At 33.3% G+C, this 15,062-nt stretch overlaps 1 protein-coding gene across 1 annotated transcript; it reads right to left on the bottom strand.

The window, feature by feature from the left end:
- Positions 1 to 6,361: 6,361 nt before the first annotated feature.
- On the bottom strand, positions 6,362 to 7,221 carry LOC134717788 (uncharacterized). The gene has a single exon (XM_063580280.1). It carries the CDS (start codon positions 7,205 to 7,207, stop codon positions 6,362 to 6,364), a length of 846 nt encoding a protein of 281 aa, XP_063436350.1. The 5' UTR covers positions 7,208 to 7,221.
- Positions 7,222 to 15,062: the final 7,841 nt, after the last annotated feature.

The raw sequence follows: 15,062 nt of genomic DNA, 5'->3' as shown, positions 1-15,062 counted from the left end.
TCTGTTTGTCCTTTTCATTTTTAGCCATAGTGTAGTCAGTTTATTTTCGATTTATGAGTTTGACTGTCCCTCTGGTATCTTTTGTCCCTCTTTAATGAAAAGAACACAGGAAAATCAGTATTTATTCACGAATAAACTGCAAATATTGTACAAAAGTATGATGCAATTTATTATGTTTGTTTCTCTGACGCACACTCATACTTTGTCTTAGAATGTATTGGACATATCATAACATAAATACGTTTCTCTCCTCATTGTTGGACTTGAATAAAACGGTTTATTGTGCCCTTAAAAGCGTGTGACTTTTTTCAACCCCGGACACGTTTTCTATTGAACACTTTTTTGACTAAATCTGTGATTACCGAGCAAATTTCTTTCAATATGTTGTTCGGTTTATAACCTTTCACAAACAAAATAACGTACAGGTTTTAGGACTAAATATAAAATGTGTAATTCTTCCCGAACCTTAGATTAAATTATAGGTAACAAATTCTTTTGCATTGATAAATAGTAAATAAATACTTTTTTCAAGCTCTTACGTATTATTTCTATTTGTAATGCATTATATTCGGAATAACAGTACTGTTGTTGAAGAGTTGTCAACGTCAATTTTGTAATGACGTTTGCAAATTTCCGTTCTAGTGTCTAATAAGCGCGTCGTCAATAAAACTTTGTTAAATCGGCGGTGGCAACTTTTAAATTCATTACTGTTATTCTTTTAAATAAACCCATCATAGATACCAAGAACTAAATTTTGTATATACGTCAGACGCGCGTTTCGTCTACAAAAGACTCATCAGTGACAAATGAGTGACGCTCGAATCCCAAAAAGTTAAGAAGGCCAAATAAAGTACGAAGTTGAAGAGCTTAATGGATAGCAACGGGTACTAATTGTGCACTCCTGCTAGCCGATTTATTTTTGTACTCGTATGAACCAGAATTAATTTAGAACCTTCTAAAAGACAAAAAGAAAAAAGCGCATTGCGACATTCTTTAATTTTACTTTCCGATATACAATGTATCGATGATGTTCTATCATTGAATATTAAACCCATATTTCAGCCAATACTTACATCTCATATATCCCAGTGAAATTGCAATTTAGGATACTACTAATACTAGAAGGACTGCTTCATGCTTTGATCTTTTCCTCAATATTGATGCAGATGTAGGACTTCACACGAAAATCTATGATAAACGGGACGATTTCAACTTCCCAATTATCAATTTCTCATTTCTCAGCAGTAACATACCTTCTGCCCCTTCGTATGGCGTTTACATATCACAATTGATACGTTATTTTCGTGCTTGTTCACACTATACGGACTTCAAATACAGGCGTGTGCTCCTTACGCAGAAATTGCTCCAGCAAAGTTATGAGGAGGACAGATTAAAATTGACACTCCGTAAAATTTATGGACACCATCACGAATTGGTGGATCCATACGATGTGTCTTTGACCAAACTAGCAAAGGACATTTTTACCACATGGTAGATTGTGGTTTGTCATTACGTCGTCTAATATTTTAATTACCAAAACGTGACTTATTCCCGATTGTGACTGTTTTGCTGTGTGGGATTTCGCATTACTATAAGACGTATTACGGCACTTATCTATCCCAGTTTCATGTATTTAGTTTCAATGTTTAGTGTTATATTTTAATTCTCATCGGATTTTGTCAAATGTGTTCACATTTTTTCTATTATATTCATGTGTTATGGTAAAGAAAACTAATCACCGCCTTCATTTATTATTCTTTTATTTTGTTCAACGTAATCTGTACGATGTTTTACAATTGAAGTTAGATTCAAAAGTTCAAATGTGACGTAATTTTTTTGTCATTTTTTACAATTTCAAATATGAAGACACTTGGTGTTAAGGTTTGAACTTATTCGGATGTGTTGAATTTCGTCGGGTTATGTAATGTATTTCGGTTGTTTTCTGTAATTAATTAATACTTCAGTTTTATCATATATCTTTTGTATAGTCATTTTTGGCGGGGTTCGTGTTGTTTATTCTTTGGTTTTCTATGTTGTTTCATGTGTACTATTGTTTGTCTGTTTTTTTTTCTTGTTTAGCCATGGCGTTGTCAGTTTGTTTAGATTTATGAGTTTTACTGCCCCTTTGGTATCTTTCGTCCCTCTTTTATAACCACTGGGTCGATGTCTCTGCTGGTGGAGATTTTGCCCAGTAGCAAAACTACAATTGCATGAATTTACGAAGATCAAACAGGAAACTGGCTCGGACGTCGCTCAGTATAAAAAGACCATGGATACGGTGTCGTCTGATACAGCAGGTGTCCCCTCATCACCACACATGACAAATATCTTAAATATGACTCATACAGATCATCGTCCTAGTGACAATAGCAATATTACACATATACAGCCATGTTCAGTTCTCCCTAAAGACATTTTGGTTTTTGATGACACCGTACAACACTGTCGCATTTCGAAATGTGAGACCGAAGACTGCAAAACTTTTGCAATTTTAATTACAGATGCTGAATTCATCAGCAATTTGACCAAGAAGTCATAAGTTACGATGATCTGATCGATAAATGTCGTCTACGGATTAGAGTGCAACCTTTGCTGATTGGAATACGTCGGTGAAACGAATGGAAGGCTAAACAAACGTATGTGCGATCATAGATCAGACATTAACCTCAATGCTAACGACATTCTATACCAGCATTTCAATCAGCCCGATTATTCCATCGTGTCTTTGGCAGTTCGCATTATCGAAAAGATGTACCATAGCTCTAAGAATCCTAATCTTTCAACGACTCTCCGTGGACAAAAAAAAAGACTACTGGAATAGACAATTGGGAACTGCGGCACCTTATAGTTGCAATGACAAAATTGATGGTATAGGTATTCTATCTAGTCCTTCGTGTAACTCGGTGAATGTGATGAATATTTTCAACTCGACTACTCGACGTAGACGCAGTCATGGTCATCGTCATTACACATCCCTTTCTCTGCATGATGTTTCTATTAATGACCTACAGCCATTTATACAAAAGCCGTTAGGTATTCATCACATTCGCACGAAACTTTATTCATTACCCCTTACAAAACTTCATTTTCTGTTCAATATATGTTTGGAATCCACTGTTACAAACCCTCATTTAAACCAATACAAACTTGAAGCTATAATTTCGGATATTGCAAGTCACAGACTTTTCAAACCAGTCCGCATTGGAAAAGATGAAAAAAAACAAAAGATCCTTCCTTTATCTTTCCTTTGCCAACAAAGGTCTCGATGGCGTCAACTTAGGCAATATCCTGTATCATAAATTACTTCAATCGAAAATAAATCCTTATTTCAAAGACCAGTCTGTACCAAACATTTTTTATACCTATACCAAACCTATTGCAACTAAAATTTTCAATTACAAACACGTTTTGCAGGATCTCGATATTGATGATTTCAAGTCTAAACCTCCTGATTGCACTTGTGCTAGTTCCCAATTCACATATAATCCTGCTGGCCACGTTATTACCGGTGACCTCAACCTTGTTAATTACACTTCTCTACGAAATGTGTTATCGAAAGGTCCGAAATATCGTGCGCCTAAATCCATCAATTGGAAATACAACTTAAAAATTTTGATGAATTCAGTCGAAAATTATGCCAGGCAATGGACTAAGCGCGAGAAGGAAGACGTCGACATTCTTTCCGAATAGATTAAGGCAGTGAAGTCGTTGATAAAAATCAGAGTTAAGAAATTGAATGGGTCCATCAATGCCCATGCTACGTCAATCTTTAAAGACCCAAAAGTTGCTAAACACCTATCCGACCTCCATGATAAATATGTTGTTGTCCCCGCAGACAAAGCCCCAAATAACATCGTTTTTGTGTGTAAAAGTCATTACATTAACTGCTTGATAAACGAATTAGGTATTGACAATTCACTTGGAAACACAACATATACCCTCATGACACTTACCAAAGAGGAAATCCTGGATTATCATAGGTCTGTTCTTTGTTCCTTTGGAATTTCAACCAAAGACGAAGAACTGGATCTTCCATCACTGTATTGGATACATAAACTACATAAGTGTCCTTACAAACAACGATATATTGCTGGATCTTCCAAGTGCTCCAAGAAACCTCTTTCTAAAGTATTAACATATATTTTATCAGCAATCAAAGACGCGCTTAAAAGTTATTGTGACACTGCCTATTCTTGAGGTGGCGTGAATCAGATGTGGATACTTAAAAATTCCAAAAATACATAGAAATAGTTAGAGTACATACAATCTAACTGTCTTTCATCTTGCCAAATTGAAAGAGTTTGTATTGCTTTGCTTCATAAAAAAGAATGGCCAACGTAGATACAAGTATCTTTTCTTAGGAAGGAATAAATCCTACCTTGTAAAGGATCACTCTGATTCAAACAAGCAAATCTCTGAAACTGATATTATCAAAATGCTTGAATTTTTTTATTTACAACATATTTGTTACGATCGGAGGACGTGTTTTTTAACAGACTGTCGGCATTCCAATAGGCACAAACTGTGCCCATCTACTTGCCGACTTATTTCTTTATTATTACGAGGCTGACTGCATGCAGGAACCGCTTAGGAAGAAGATAAGAAGTTAGCAATATCCTTGAACTCTACTTTCCGCTATATAGATGATGTTCTTTCACTAAATAATTCAAAATTTGGTAACTATGTGGAACGCATCTATCCAATTAAACCAGAGATAAAGGATACTACAAATACAGTTAAGTCGGCTTCATATCTTGACTTACATTTATAAATTGACAATGAGGGTCGGTTGAATACAAAAGTTTACGACAAAAGAGATGATTTCAGCTTTCCGATTGTAAACTTTGCATTTCCTATCATGATTTTCTTGATAGAGGGTTGCTGCTCACAAGGAAACTATTAAACCATGAGTTTCAAATGGTGAAGTAGAAATCACCCCTTCGTAAATTGTTCGAACGCCATCACGAGGTGGTTGACCGTTATGGAATAACCGTTTCACAAATGATATATGATATGTTCCTTACGTCGTAACTACGATCCCCTTCCCTTTTATGAATGTGACCTACCGAATTAAACTACTTACATGATTTGATATCACATAAGCAACATGACGGTTGCCACATGTGAAGCAAGATCTGCTAACCCTTCCGGAGCACCTGAGATCACCTAGTTTTTGGTGTGGTTCCTGTTGTTTATTCTTTGGTTTTCTATAATGTGTCATGGGTACTATTGTTTGTCTGTTTGTCTTTTTCATTTTTAGCCTTGGCGTCGTCAGTTTGTTTAAGATTTATGAGTTTGACTGTCCCTTTGGTATATTTCGTCCCTCTTTTATAAAATTTACTGTTTGCAATAGTATACATTATTCTAAATAATAGTGATGTTTTGGTATCTAACAGAAAACCCTGGCCATTTTTGGCAAAAGTGTTTTGAGGTTTTGTTTAACTATGTACTAATAATTGTTTCTGCTTTCAAACGTATGTATCTGGGCGTCACTAGTAAGTCTTGTGTGGACAAAATGAACTTCTTGCGTATTAAAATTTTAAACTTGTTGCCTTTTGTTAGCTATTCGTGTGTTTCTTTGTCAATTGTGTTCTCCTATTTATGTATATTGTAGTCCTGTAATGTTTTGTTGTCATGTTAATGTTATATTTCACCTGGCCATAAAAGAGGGAGGTTTGGCATGCCACAAAACCAGGTTCAACCCACCATGTTTTCCTTTAAAAATGTCCTGTACCAAGTCAGAAATATGGCCATAGTTATATAATAGATCGTTTCTGTATGTGTCACATTTTAAAGTTGTGTTTCCGTTGTGTCGTTTGTTGTCTCTCTTTTTTAGTGCGAATTCATATTGCTATAAGACGTGTCACGGTAATTATCTATCCTCAATTCATGTATTTGGTTTTGATGTTATATTTGTTATTCTCATAGGATTTTGTCTAATGTGCTTAGTCCGTTTCTGTGCGTGTTACATTTTAATGTTGTGTCGTTATACTGCTCTTATATTTAATGTGTTTCCCTCAGTTTTTGTTTGATACCCCGATTTTGTTTTTTGTTCATGGATTTATGAGTTTTGAACAGCGGTATACTACTATTGCCTTTATCCAATTATTACTTTATGTCTACGCACATACAATTTCCATCTAGATATCCGATTAAGAATTAACAAAAACTATAACAACATTACTGTATTGTGCTCGTAGGTCTTTTAACGAGAAAAATAAATAAATAAATTCGAATAAAATACTACAGTGAATAATGTTGTATGATATAAAATAAAATTCATGTTCCATCTAAATACTTTTAATGACGTCTTTCGTTACCTATGCAACACACTTAAGAGCCAGACGATACTTTATCATGTTTATAATCTGAATCCTGCTGGATATCCATAAGCTGTCCTTCCATAGAATCCATAAACAATAACTCCATATAATGCAGCCGTTGACACATGACGTATTTTGTAAACTGAAAGACCAGCCATTTTTTTAATAACAATGGTATAACTTTCGTTACGTGCCATTATTACAGTAGATTCTACAGTTAAAAGGTTACCAACAAATCGAAGTCCGTCGACGTCTGATGATCTTATTATGATCGATATGTAATTTGTGTATGACAGAAACTTAGGTGGTGCAATCACATACTCTTTTGAAAAATGATCTATTCCCGGAACAATCGACATGGCCATACCTGTATTTTTAAATATTATATACATAGACAGAAGGATCGGATGGGATGCAGATACGTAATAGGACTTGGCAGATAAATCTACCTCTATGTTATCTCCATGAAGAGTCATTGAACCTGATGAAACAGCCTTTATGTTTGTGGTGGTATTTTTATTTTGGCTTACGATTCTGATTCTGATACTGGACGCCGAATGAAATAGCGGTATGATAAAATTGTGACTCCATTTATCAGCAGAAATCAGACTTTCGTAGACTGAATCCGAGACATAGTCACAAAATTCTTCACATCTGCGGTCTTCTTTAAAATAAACATGGTTATTTCCTGATACAACGACAATCTGTTTGTTTGCAGAAATTTTTGTTCCAGTCAATTTGGCATTTGTATTGATGTTAAAGCCTTCCAAATAATCAAGAACCAATTTAAACGTCTGTCCAGGTTTTATAGTTGCACTTCCAACTGATATACCACTGACTGACGCAGACTCTATATAAATTGTAGTGTTTGTAGCTGAAGCCATTATACCACAGTATTGTTGGTTGGTTGCATATGTTGTAAGTGAGTATTCTGTTCCTAATTTATTGGAGGGTAGTAATCAGTTGATCAGCCGATATCATAACGGTTGTAAATGTTCTACCCGTTTCTGAATTCATTACTAAGCTTGGAATTTCAATGTATGCAACACCCGTGTTAATGACTACAGTTCTATTAATTTCTGCATATTTTGAGATGATAGCAACATCAGTGGGCGTGTCTGCTGTGATTATGAACTGCACATTAAAGTTGTTCGTGTCTGTATGTTGTATTGGGAACATTGTATAAAATAGTTTGCCTTTGTGATCTAAAAGAGAGAAAATCATCTTTCAAAACCATATTTAACATTAATTTGGTTTTTGGTAAAGCCCCGTCTACAGGGTGATATTTAGTGATACAAAAGAGATAGTTTTGATGATTTACATTCAGTTAAAGACATCAACATTTTATATAACTCAAACTCAAAATTTCAAACAGAAGCATAACCCGTTAATTATCAAATGATAATTGTTTTCGTGTACCATGTATCTTTTTTAGAAACAAACCCAAAGCAAACTGAAACCAGTTAGTTCATTATGTTTATGTGATATCAAATATGACAAAAATATGTAAAATGTATATTTTACCTAGTGTATTCTTTTCGGGTGAAGATTTACTGTCCCTGTTGGCGCCATTGCTATCATATAATGAATCTGAAATAAAATAGGGTAAATTTCATGAGTTACAGATTATATCAGGTATATACATTGTTTGACTTTAGAAGGCAGATTTTGACTCCTCACGGAGAGATGATGAAGGAAATGACACCATAAATCAACAAGAATTGAAAACAAACAAGGATTTGATTGACGTGAAAAATCGGGGCTGAAAAATAGAAATACACTTTTAAAACATATGTCATTGCACTATTTTATCCGGCTTCCTCCACAAATAAAAAATATGTCCGCCACGAAATTGACTAAATGCGGTGCTTTAAAGTTGCGTTAAAGCACACACACATACAAAATCATTATCCATAAAATACATGTAACAATCCATTGAGCGGTTCTTGTTTGTGGTGATGACAGGGGCTATTTTAAATAATCAGGATTAAGCTGGTCGTACTCAGAATATAGGCATCTTCATAAAAAAAATATCATTAGGCTACACCAATTTGTTCGACGGACCCGCCTTTACATATTTTTTCTAAAACGAATGTTTTTATTATGTTACCGATTCCCGCTTCCCGCGTCTGGCATACGCAATTATAATCCTGGTACCTTTGATAATTATTTACACCACTTGGTCGATGCTGCTGCTGGTGGATGTTTCGTCCTCGAAGTTATCACCAGCCCAGTAGTCAGCACTTCGGTGTTGACATGAATATCAATTATGTGGTCATTTTTATAAATATCCTGTTTACCAAACTTTTAATTTATCGAAAAAAAAAGGATTTTCTTATCCAAGGCACATATTACCTTAGTCATATTTGGCACAACTTTTTGAATTTTGGATCCTCAATGCTCTTCAACTTTGTATTTGTTTAGGTCATAACTTTTTTTATATGAGCGTCACTGATGAGTCTTATGTAGACGAAACGCGCGTCTGGCGTACTAAATTATAATCCTGGTACCTTTGATAACTATTCCTACATCCGAAAAAGAAATCGTGTCTAGATCCCGGCCATTTACTTTTGTAAACAGAAATCCCAGCATATTATTATTGGTTGTCTGTCCCTAAACTAACATTCCCCTGCAAAATCATGCCTAATTTAGTTGTAAGACTAGCGTAAAGTAAACAAAAGAAGTGTAACTTTGAACTGCAATATTGTTTGACGGCAGAACAAAACTATCCATACCAGGTGTATGTCTATAAACCTATATAAAGACGCAGGAGTTTTCCATGTATAAGTTGTCGTTTGTTAATGTGGTTCATATGGATATCCACCTTTGTATATATATTAGATCATTGGTTTTCCTGTTTGAACTGTTTCACACCAGTCAATTGGGGTCTTTTACAACTTACTGTTTGTTCTTGCCCACAGCCCTGCGTTGAAGTTCAGACTTTTAATACATTATCATGTTGGGCGACATAAATGGAGAGTTATTTGTATGAGAGACTGTTTTTAAGAAAACATGGACAAGGGGACATTTCTCTGTTGCCGAAAATAGAGAAGAAAAACTCATCATATTTAAATATCTTTTCTAAAAGAGGGGTCCAATATTTGTTTTATAATAAAGATCAAATGAAGATATGTTTAAATTTAGCAATATTACAACATTCTTGGACATGTGTTAACCATATACATGAAATGATACCAGATAGAAGTATGTTCTTTAGGAAAAAGCTCTTCCAATAATGTAAATGTATTTCATTTTGTACTCAAAAGCTGTTTTAACCAAAAAACCTATATCATCTGTGATGTTTCCCGCACAAAGGGGATAGTTCTAACAATGAGCGTTTGTTCCAATCCTGATTATAATAAGAATGGAGAACTGTCTCATTGTATTCATACCAACCAACAACCAACATTAAACACATATGAATAAATGAACACACATCAACGAACAGCTCGAACCCCAAAAAAGCTGGAGGTGAAAATCTGTGTTTTGGAAAAATGAGCAGTTCCTGCGTCGTGCAAGACACCCACCATATTGCTAGTTATACATAATATGCGATGAAGGAGGAAAGACATCTATGACAAATCAATGGAGATAAGCTAAAGCAGTTAAAATATTTTTTCATTACTTTTAATAAGCAAGAAAACAACACTTCGAAAGTTTGTGAATCAAGTTTTATACCATCTTGTGTTGACTTATATTGTCAAAACCTGTTAATTTATATTTACAAACAAATCATAATTGCCCGACTTGACTTTAAAGCGTTGCTTCAAAATTTTGCAAATAAAACTACTTTTTTTATTAAAATTTTAAAATTGCTCGCTCGACTCAATATTTTGAGTCGAAAAATTCAAAGAACAAGAAATTAAATTGGTGTGGCCTTACATGCTATAATTTTATAACGACAGTTTTAACTATCCTATGGTATATTGTATTTTTTGTCATGTTGTAGAAACAAGCAACAACAATATTATAATCTACCGTACACACATCTATCTGTCTTAGATACTGTAATGTTTTAAAATGCTTTAAATAAAGGCAACAGTAGTAAACCGCTGTTCAAACTCATAAATCCATGGACAAAAAACAAAATCGGGGTAACAAACTAAAACCGAGGGAAACGCATTAAATATAAGAGGAGAACAACGACACTACACTGAAATGTAACACTCACAGAAACGGACCAAGCATCAGACAAAATCCCACGAGAAATACAAATATAACATCAAGTAAGGCAACAGAAGTATACCGCTGTACGAAATACATAAATCGATTGAGAAAACAAAACAAATCCCGTCTACAAACTTATACTTAGGGAAACACCACAAATATAGGAGAACAACAACACAATAGAAACACTAAAATAAAACATCAACAGAAACGAACAATAACATAACAATAGCCATTTTTCTGATTTGGTATCGGATATTTTAAGAAAAAATGATGGGTTGAACCTGTTTTTGTGTAATTTTTTTCCTGGTGTATATATGAGTAAGAAGATACAGAATAGACAACTTGATATCAGTATCTAATATTAAAAACTCGCAAGAAGATTATTTTTTTTGGGTCAGACTTATGTGTGAACGGACGAAAATAAGGACTTACAAAGACCAACTGATATTGCTATATTGGATAAGAATTCAGCAATTAATGTTATAGTCTATTCAAAACTAGAACACTTTCAAATCGGAATATCAGATAAATAACTAATGATACAGAATATGTATAAAAATGCTGAAACATGTATCAATAGGAAATGACAAATTTCTGAATATTTCTTGGCATATCAAGCAAGATGTTAAGGCAGAGCTAAAAGTGCGGATATACATAACGTGTTTGTATACTCTTTACTTATATGGTGTAAAAACTAGAATGATTTCAGGACTAATTTTCTTGGTTTTATTATCTTAGATTAATTGAAATGAACAGCTAAATTTTCTTTGTACAGCTACATGGCATTGAATAAAGAAAACAAAATAATTCTTTTTTTAAATCTTATTTTTTCGTCGAACCATTGTTGACCGCTGTATTGAATAGAAAAGGCAACAAAGAAGCATGCAATATTGAGTGTTGATTATATAGCTTTAATACGTGGAAATTAGTTACCATTTTTTTTTTTTTTTCAGTCAATACTCACTCTTTCTACACTTTTGCGATATTACTATCTGTTCAACAAGTCTGACATGCATTCAAAGTTATATAAATATCATAATATTAAATACATCACAGTCACGTCAATTTCGCTTTCATGCAGAAAAAAAATCAAGAAAATGGTAGATTGGTTCTACTTTTATAATGTTCTGCAGGTACGTTATATTGGCATAATTAAGCAGAGAAAAGCTCACAATAGCTTAATAATATGACAATAATGGAACCCAGCATAAAAACTTGGTAACATACATTAATATTTTAAAACTCAACTAACTGTAAAATTCAACTGTATGAAATATCAAACTTGTTTACCTTTCAATTGTTCTGAGAGTCCTAAATTTTCCCGACAATTTCACAATTCGTGTCACATCTGTGTTTTTAGAATCGCTACTATTATAATTCTCTGTAAGAACTGCATCTATTTCATGTTTGACCTGCTGTAAGGTAGATCGGATATCAGAATGTATAATATTCCTGAAACGACGCACTCGCCTAGATATTGATTTGTGGAGTTTCCTTTCAATTGTCTTTTGCATAAATATTGAAGTATTACGAAGCACGTCATTCGTGTAAGTATCGATTGATGTTCTGAACTCTTCAATTGCTTCGTTAATTTTTCTTTCCAGCTCATATTGAATATTATTAGATTCTAGTACTAGCTTCTCAGTTATCACATTTTTTATTTCATTTTGCATAAATGATTTTAGTTGCTCTCCAAGGTTTGACATATCAAGTTCTGCCATTACCGGCGTTTTTACTTTGTTAAGAAGAGGAACATATGTTTTATCCACTGATGCAGACGTATATACAGTTTGCAGGTTTCCTATTGCAAAAAACGATATAAGTAAAACATGCATGCATCCTTCACTTGAAGCCATGGTTTTAATAACTTGACGTTGAATACAACATACAAAGAACAATCTGAATCACTTTATTGCGTATGCTATAAAGCATTGCAAAGAAAACCAATGCAAACAATGCAAACAACTTGATATAGACTTTCAATGTGCACTTAATTACGAAAATAAATATTTTGTGTCTGGTAACGGTTGTTTCTTATATTTGTTTACTTAAAATTAATTAACTTTCCAAACACAATTGAATAAAGTATCATTAACATGATGCCATGTTTATACAAACACGTCCTTGTTTCCAGTCATATGATCCGACTTTAAAAGCAAGAATAAGATATAATATCTATTTAGCACATCTAAAATAGATTATCCCTGATAAATAAATCAAACTTTCATTGCATTTCTGTGTCTGTAAATATCAGCCAGCATAAATGCCATTTTGCTAACAGAGATTGTGTTAAATAGATAGTTGCGACATGTAACCTTTTACTTTAACGGCATTATTTTTTTCGGCAATTACGTTCTGGACTTAAATTTAAACTTTTTAATTCGAGCGTAGCTAATAAGACTTAAGATTGAAATAAGAATTGATGTTACTTATATGTAGATTCTACCACTTGATCGAATGTGATACGATATTTATCCACACAAATGTTCATTTAAATATTTATCATTTAACTGTCGAAAGTGGATACATATTGTAGTGCACGAAATTTGGTGGTGAAATCTGTTTCTCTAATGATTTAAGACGACATGCAAACAATCTTAATCCGTCTTCTCGAATATACTGCAAAAAATATGTGCTCTTTCTATGTAACCTCATCAGACATGGTCGTCTTCTTTCATGACGCCACCATAGGAAATACAGTGGAAAACAGGAAAATTTGACGTCATAATCGAATTTTAACCAATAATAAACTGAGATCAAACAAACCACACATTGATTAAATAAAAATAATAAAAGATCAGAAAAGGGGATAGATCGAGTAATTCAGAATAAGAGAAACAGGTTAAATCTCAATACTTAAAAAACTAAAATAAATCCTCGTGATTTTCAGATCGTGCCTTAAAAAAATAATATTTCTAAAGCCTCATATATATTTATATTCTTACATAGATATTATACATACTTAACTTCTGAATGTATGTTCTTCAGAACAACATTAAACATTTGTTAAATATCAATCAAAATATGTTACCACATATTTGTTATACTTCATATAAATCAGCGATGTTATGATGATCAGCGATGTTTAAAAAAAAGAAATACAAATGCATGAGACAATGACAACTGAACATGCAGAGTAGATGATCAACCGGAAAATGAAGAGTAAAACAATAGACTGGTAACCAAATGTTAAGCAGAAGAATCATACAAAACGTATTTATTTTACAAGATCTCCTAACTTGCGAATGATACTATACATATCCTTTTTATATATATTCATACAAAACTTCCAACTTTCGAAGATATTTTCGGAATTGTCGTACACTAGTCAGCAAAGAGTAAAGAAGTAAAGATAAGGTTGTTGAGATATATAATTAATTTTGATGCGAAGCCCTAACAAATAGACAGATAGCAATTAAATTTGTTCAAATCGTGCAGTGTTATATACGTGTCTAAATAATAAACAATAGTAAGTTTTATAATTATAATTGACACAGAAGCATGCTTTCATAAAATATTTCACCTTAGCTGTTCCTGTTTATTTATGTGATAGTACAATACATTTTGGCTGAATAACATTTTAATTATTCAATCATGTATGTATAAAAGAAAACATTTAAAAATCAAACTGAAATAAAAACAAAACCTATCATTTAATAACAAGTCCAACTGAGAAGAAATCAATTGAATGATTATAAATTCGTCATTCGGATGCCTTTTAAAACTCAACGCTATGGGATTTCTGTATTGTTGTGAGCCGTATGCTGATATTGAGTTGGTCACATTGACACTAGTTAAGGTCATTGGGATGGTTCTCTTTTTTGAGATCATTCCACATTTTTGTTAACCTATCCTTATAAAATTTGTAATGACCACTCGTATATTTTTTCTGTTCATGCATTTAAATAGTTGTTTAATTGGCAATCATACCATATATTCGTATTCCTATCCTAATAAAATAGTAATTTATTTGACTTCACGTATATATTTTTCTGCTCGTGAATTCAACAATAACTAACATGTCATAATCATCAATGCTGAAAATAAAAAAAATCCAATTATTAGGGAACAAATATTTTGTTAGCGTAGAATTTACCAATCATGTCCCCACCCTCCAGCAATAACACTGACTGTCCATAATTGTCATTGTTCACCTGCAAATAGTTAAGCAACCATTGTTTGACATACACACACCATTAATGATAGAACATGGAATTTACTATCGACAGTTATGTTTTCTATTTCTTTTTGGGGTTTGGGATCAGAAAGAAATCAATACATTTTTCATCGTTTAAGTGACAAAATTGTCTGCTTTTGAAAATAAAATGACGGATACGCATATCATCCTTTGTTGCGTAAAACATGGACACTATAATCAGCGTTTAAACTAAAACCGAAATCCTGCAGGGTATCCATAAGCTGAAGTTGACGCAAATCCATAAACGACAACTCCATATAACGCATTCCTAGACACATGACGTATTTTGTAAACTGAATGACCCGCCATTTTCTTTACAACAGATGTATAACTTTCGTTACGCACCATTATAAAAGATGATTCCACAGCTA

This window comes from Mytilus trossulus, chromosome 5, assembly GCF_036588685.1.
Source record: "Mytilus trossulus isolate FHL-02 chromosome 5, PNRI_Mtr1.1.1.hap1, whole genome shotgun sequence".
Classification (NCBI taxonomy): domain Eukaryota; kingdom Metazoa; phylum Mollusca; class Bivalvia; order Mytilida; family Mytilidae; genus Mytilus; species Mytilus trossulus.
The sequence above is the reverse complement of the archived record's forward strand: the minus strand, read 5'-3'. Positions and strand labels throughout refer to the sequence as shown.

Coding starts and splice junctions, on each gene's coding strand:
- LOC134717788 (XM_063580280.1), bottom strand. CDS start 7,207: ATGGCTTCAGCTACAAACACTACAATTTATATAGAGTCTGCGTCAGTC.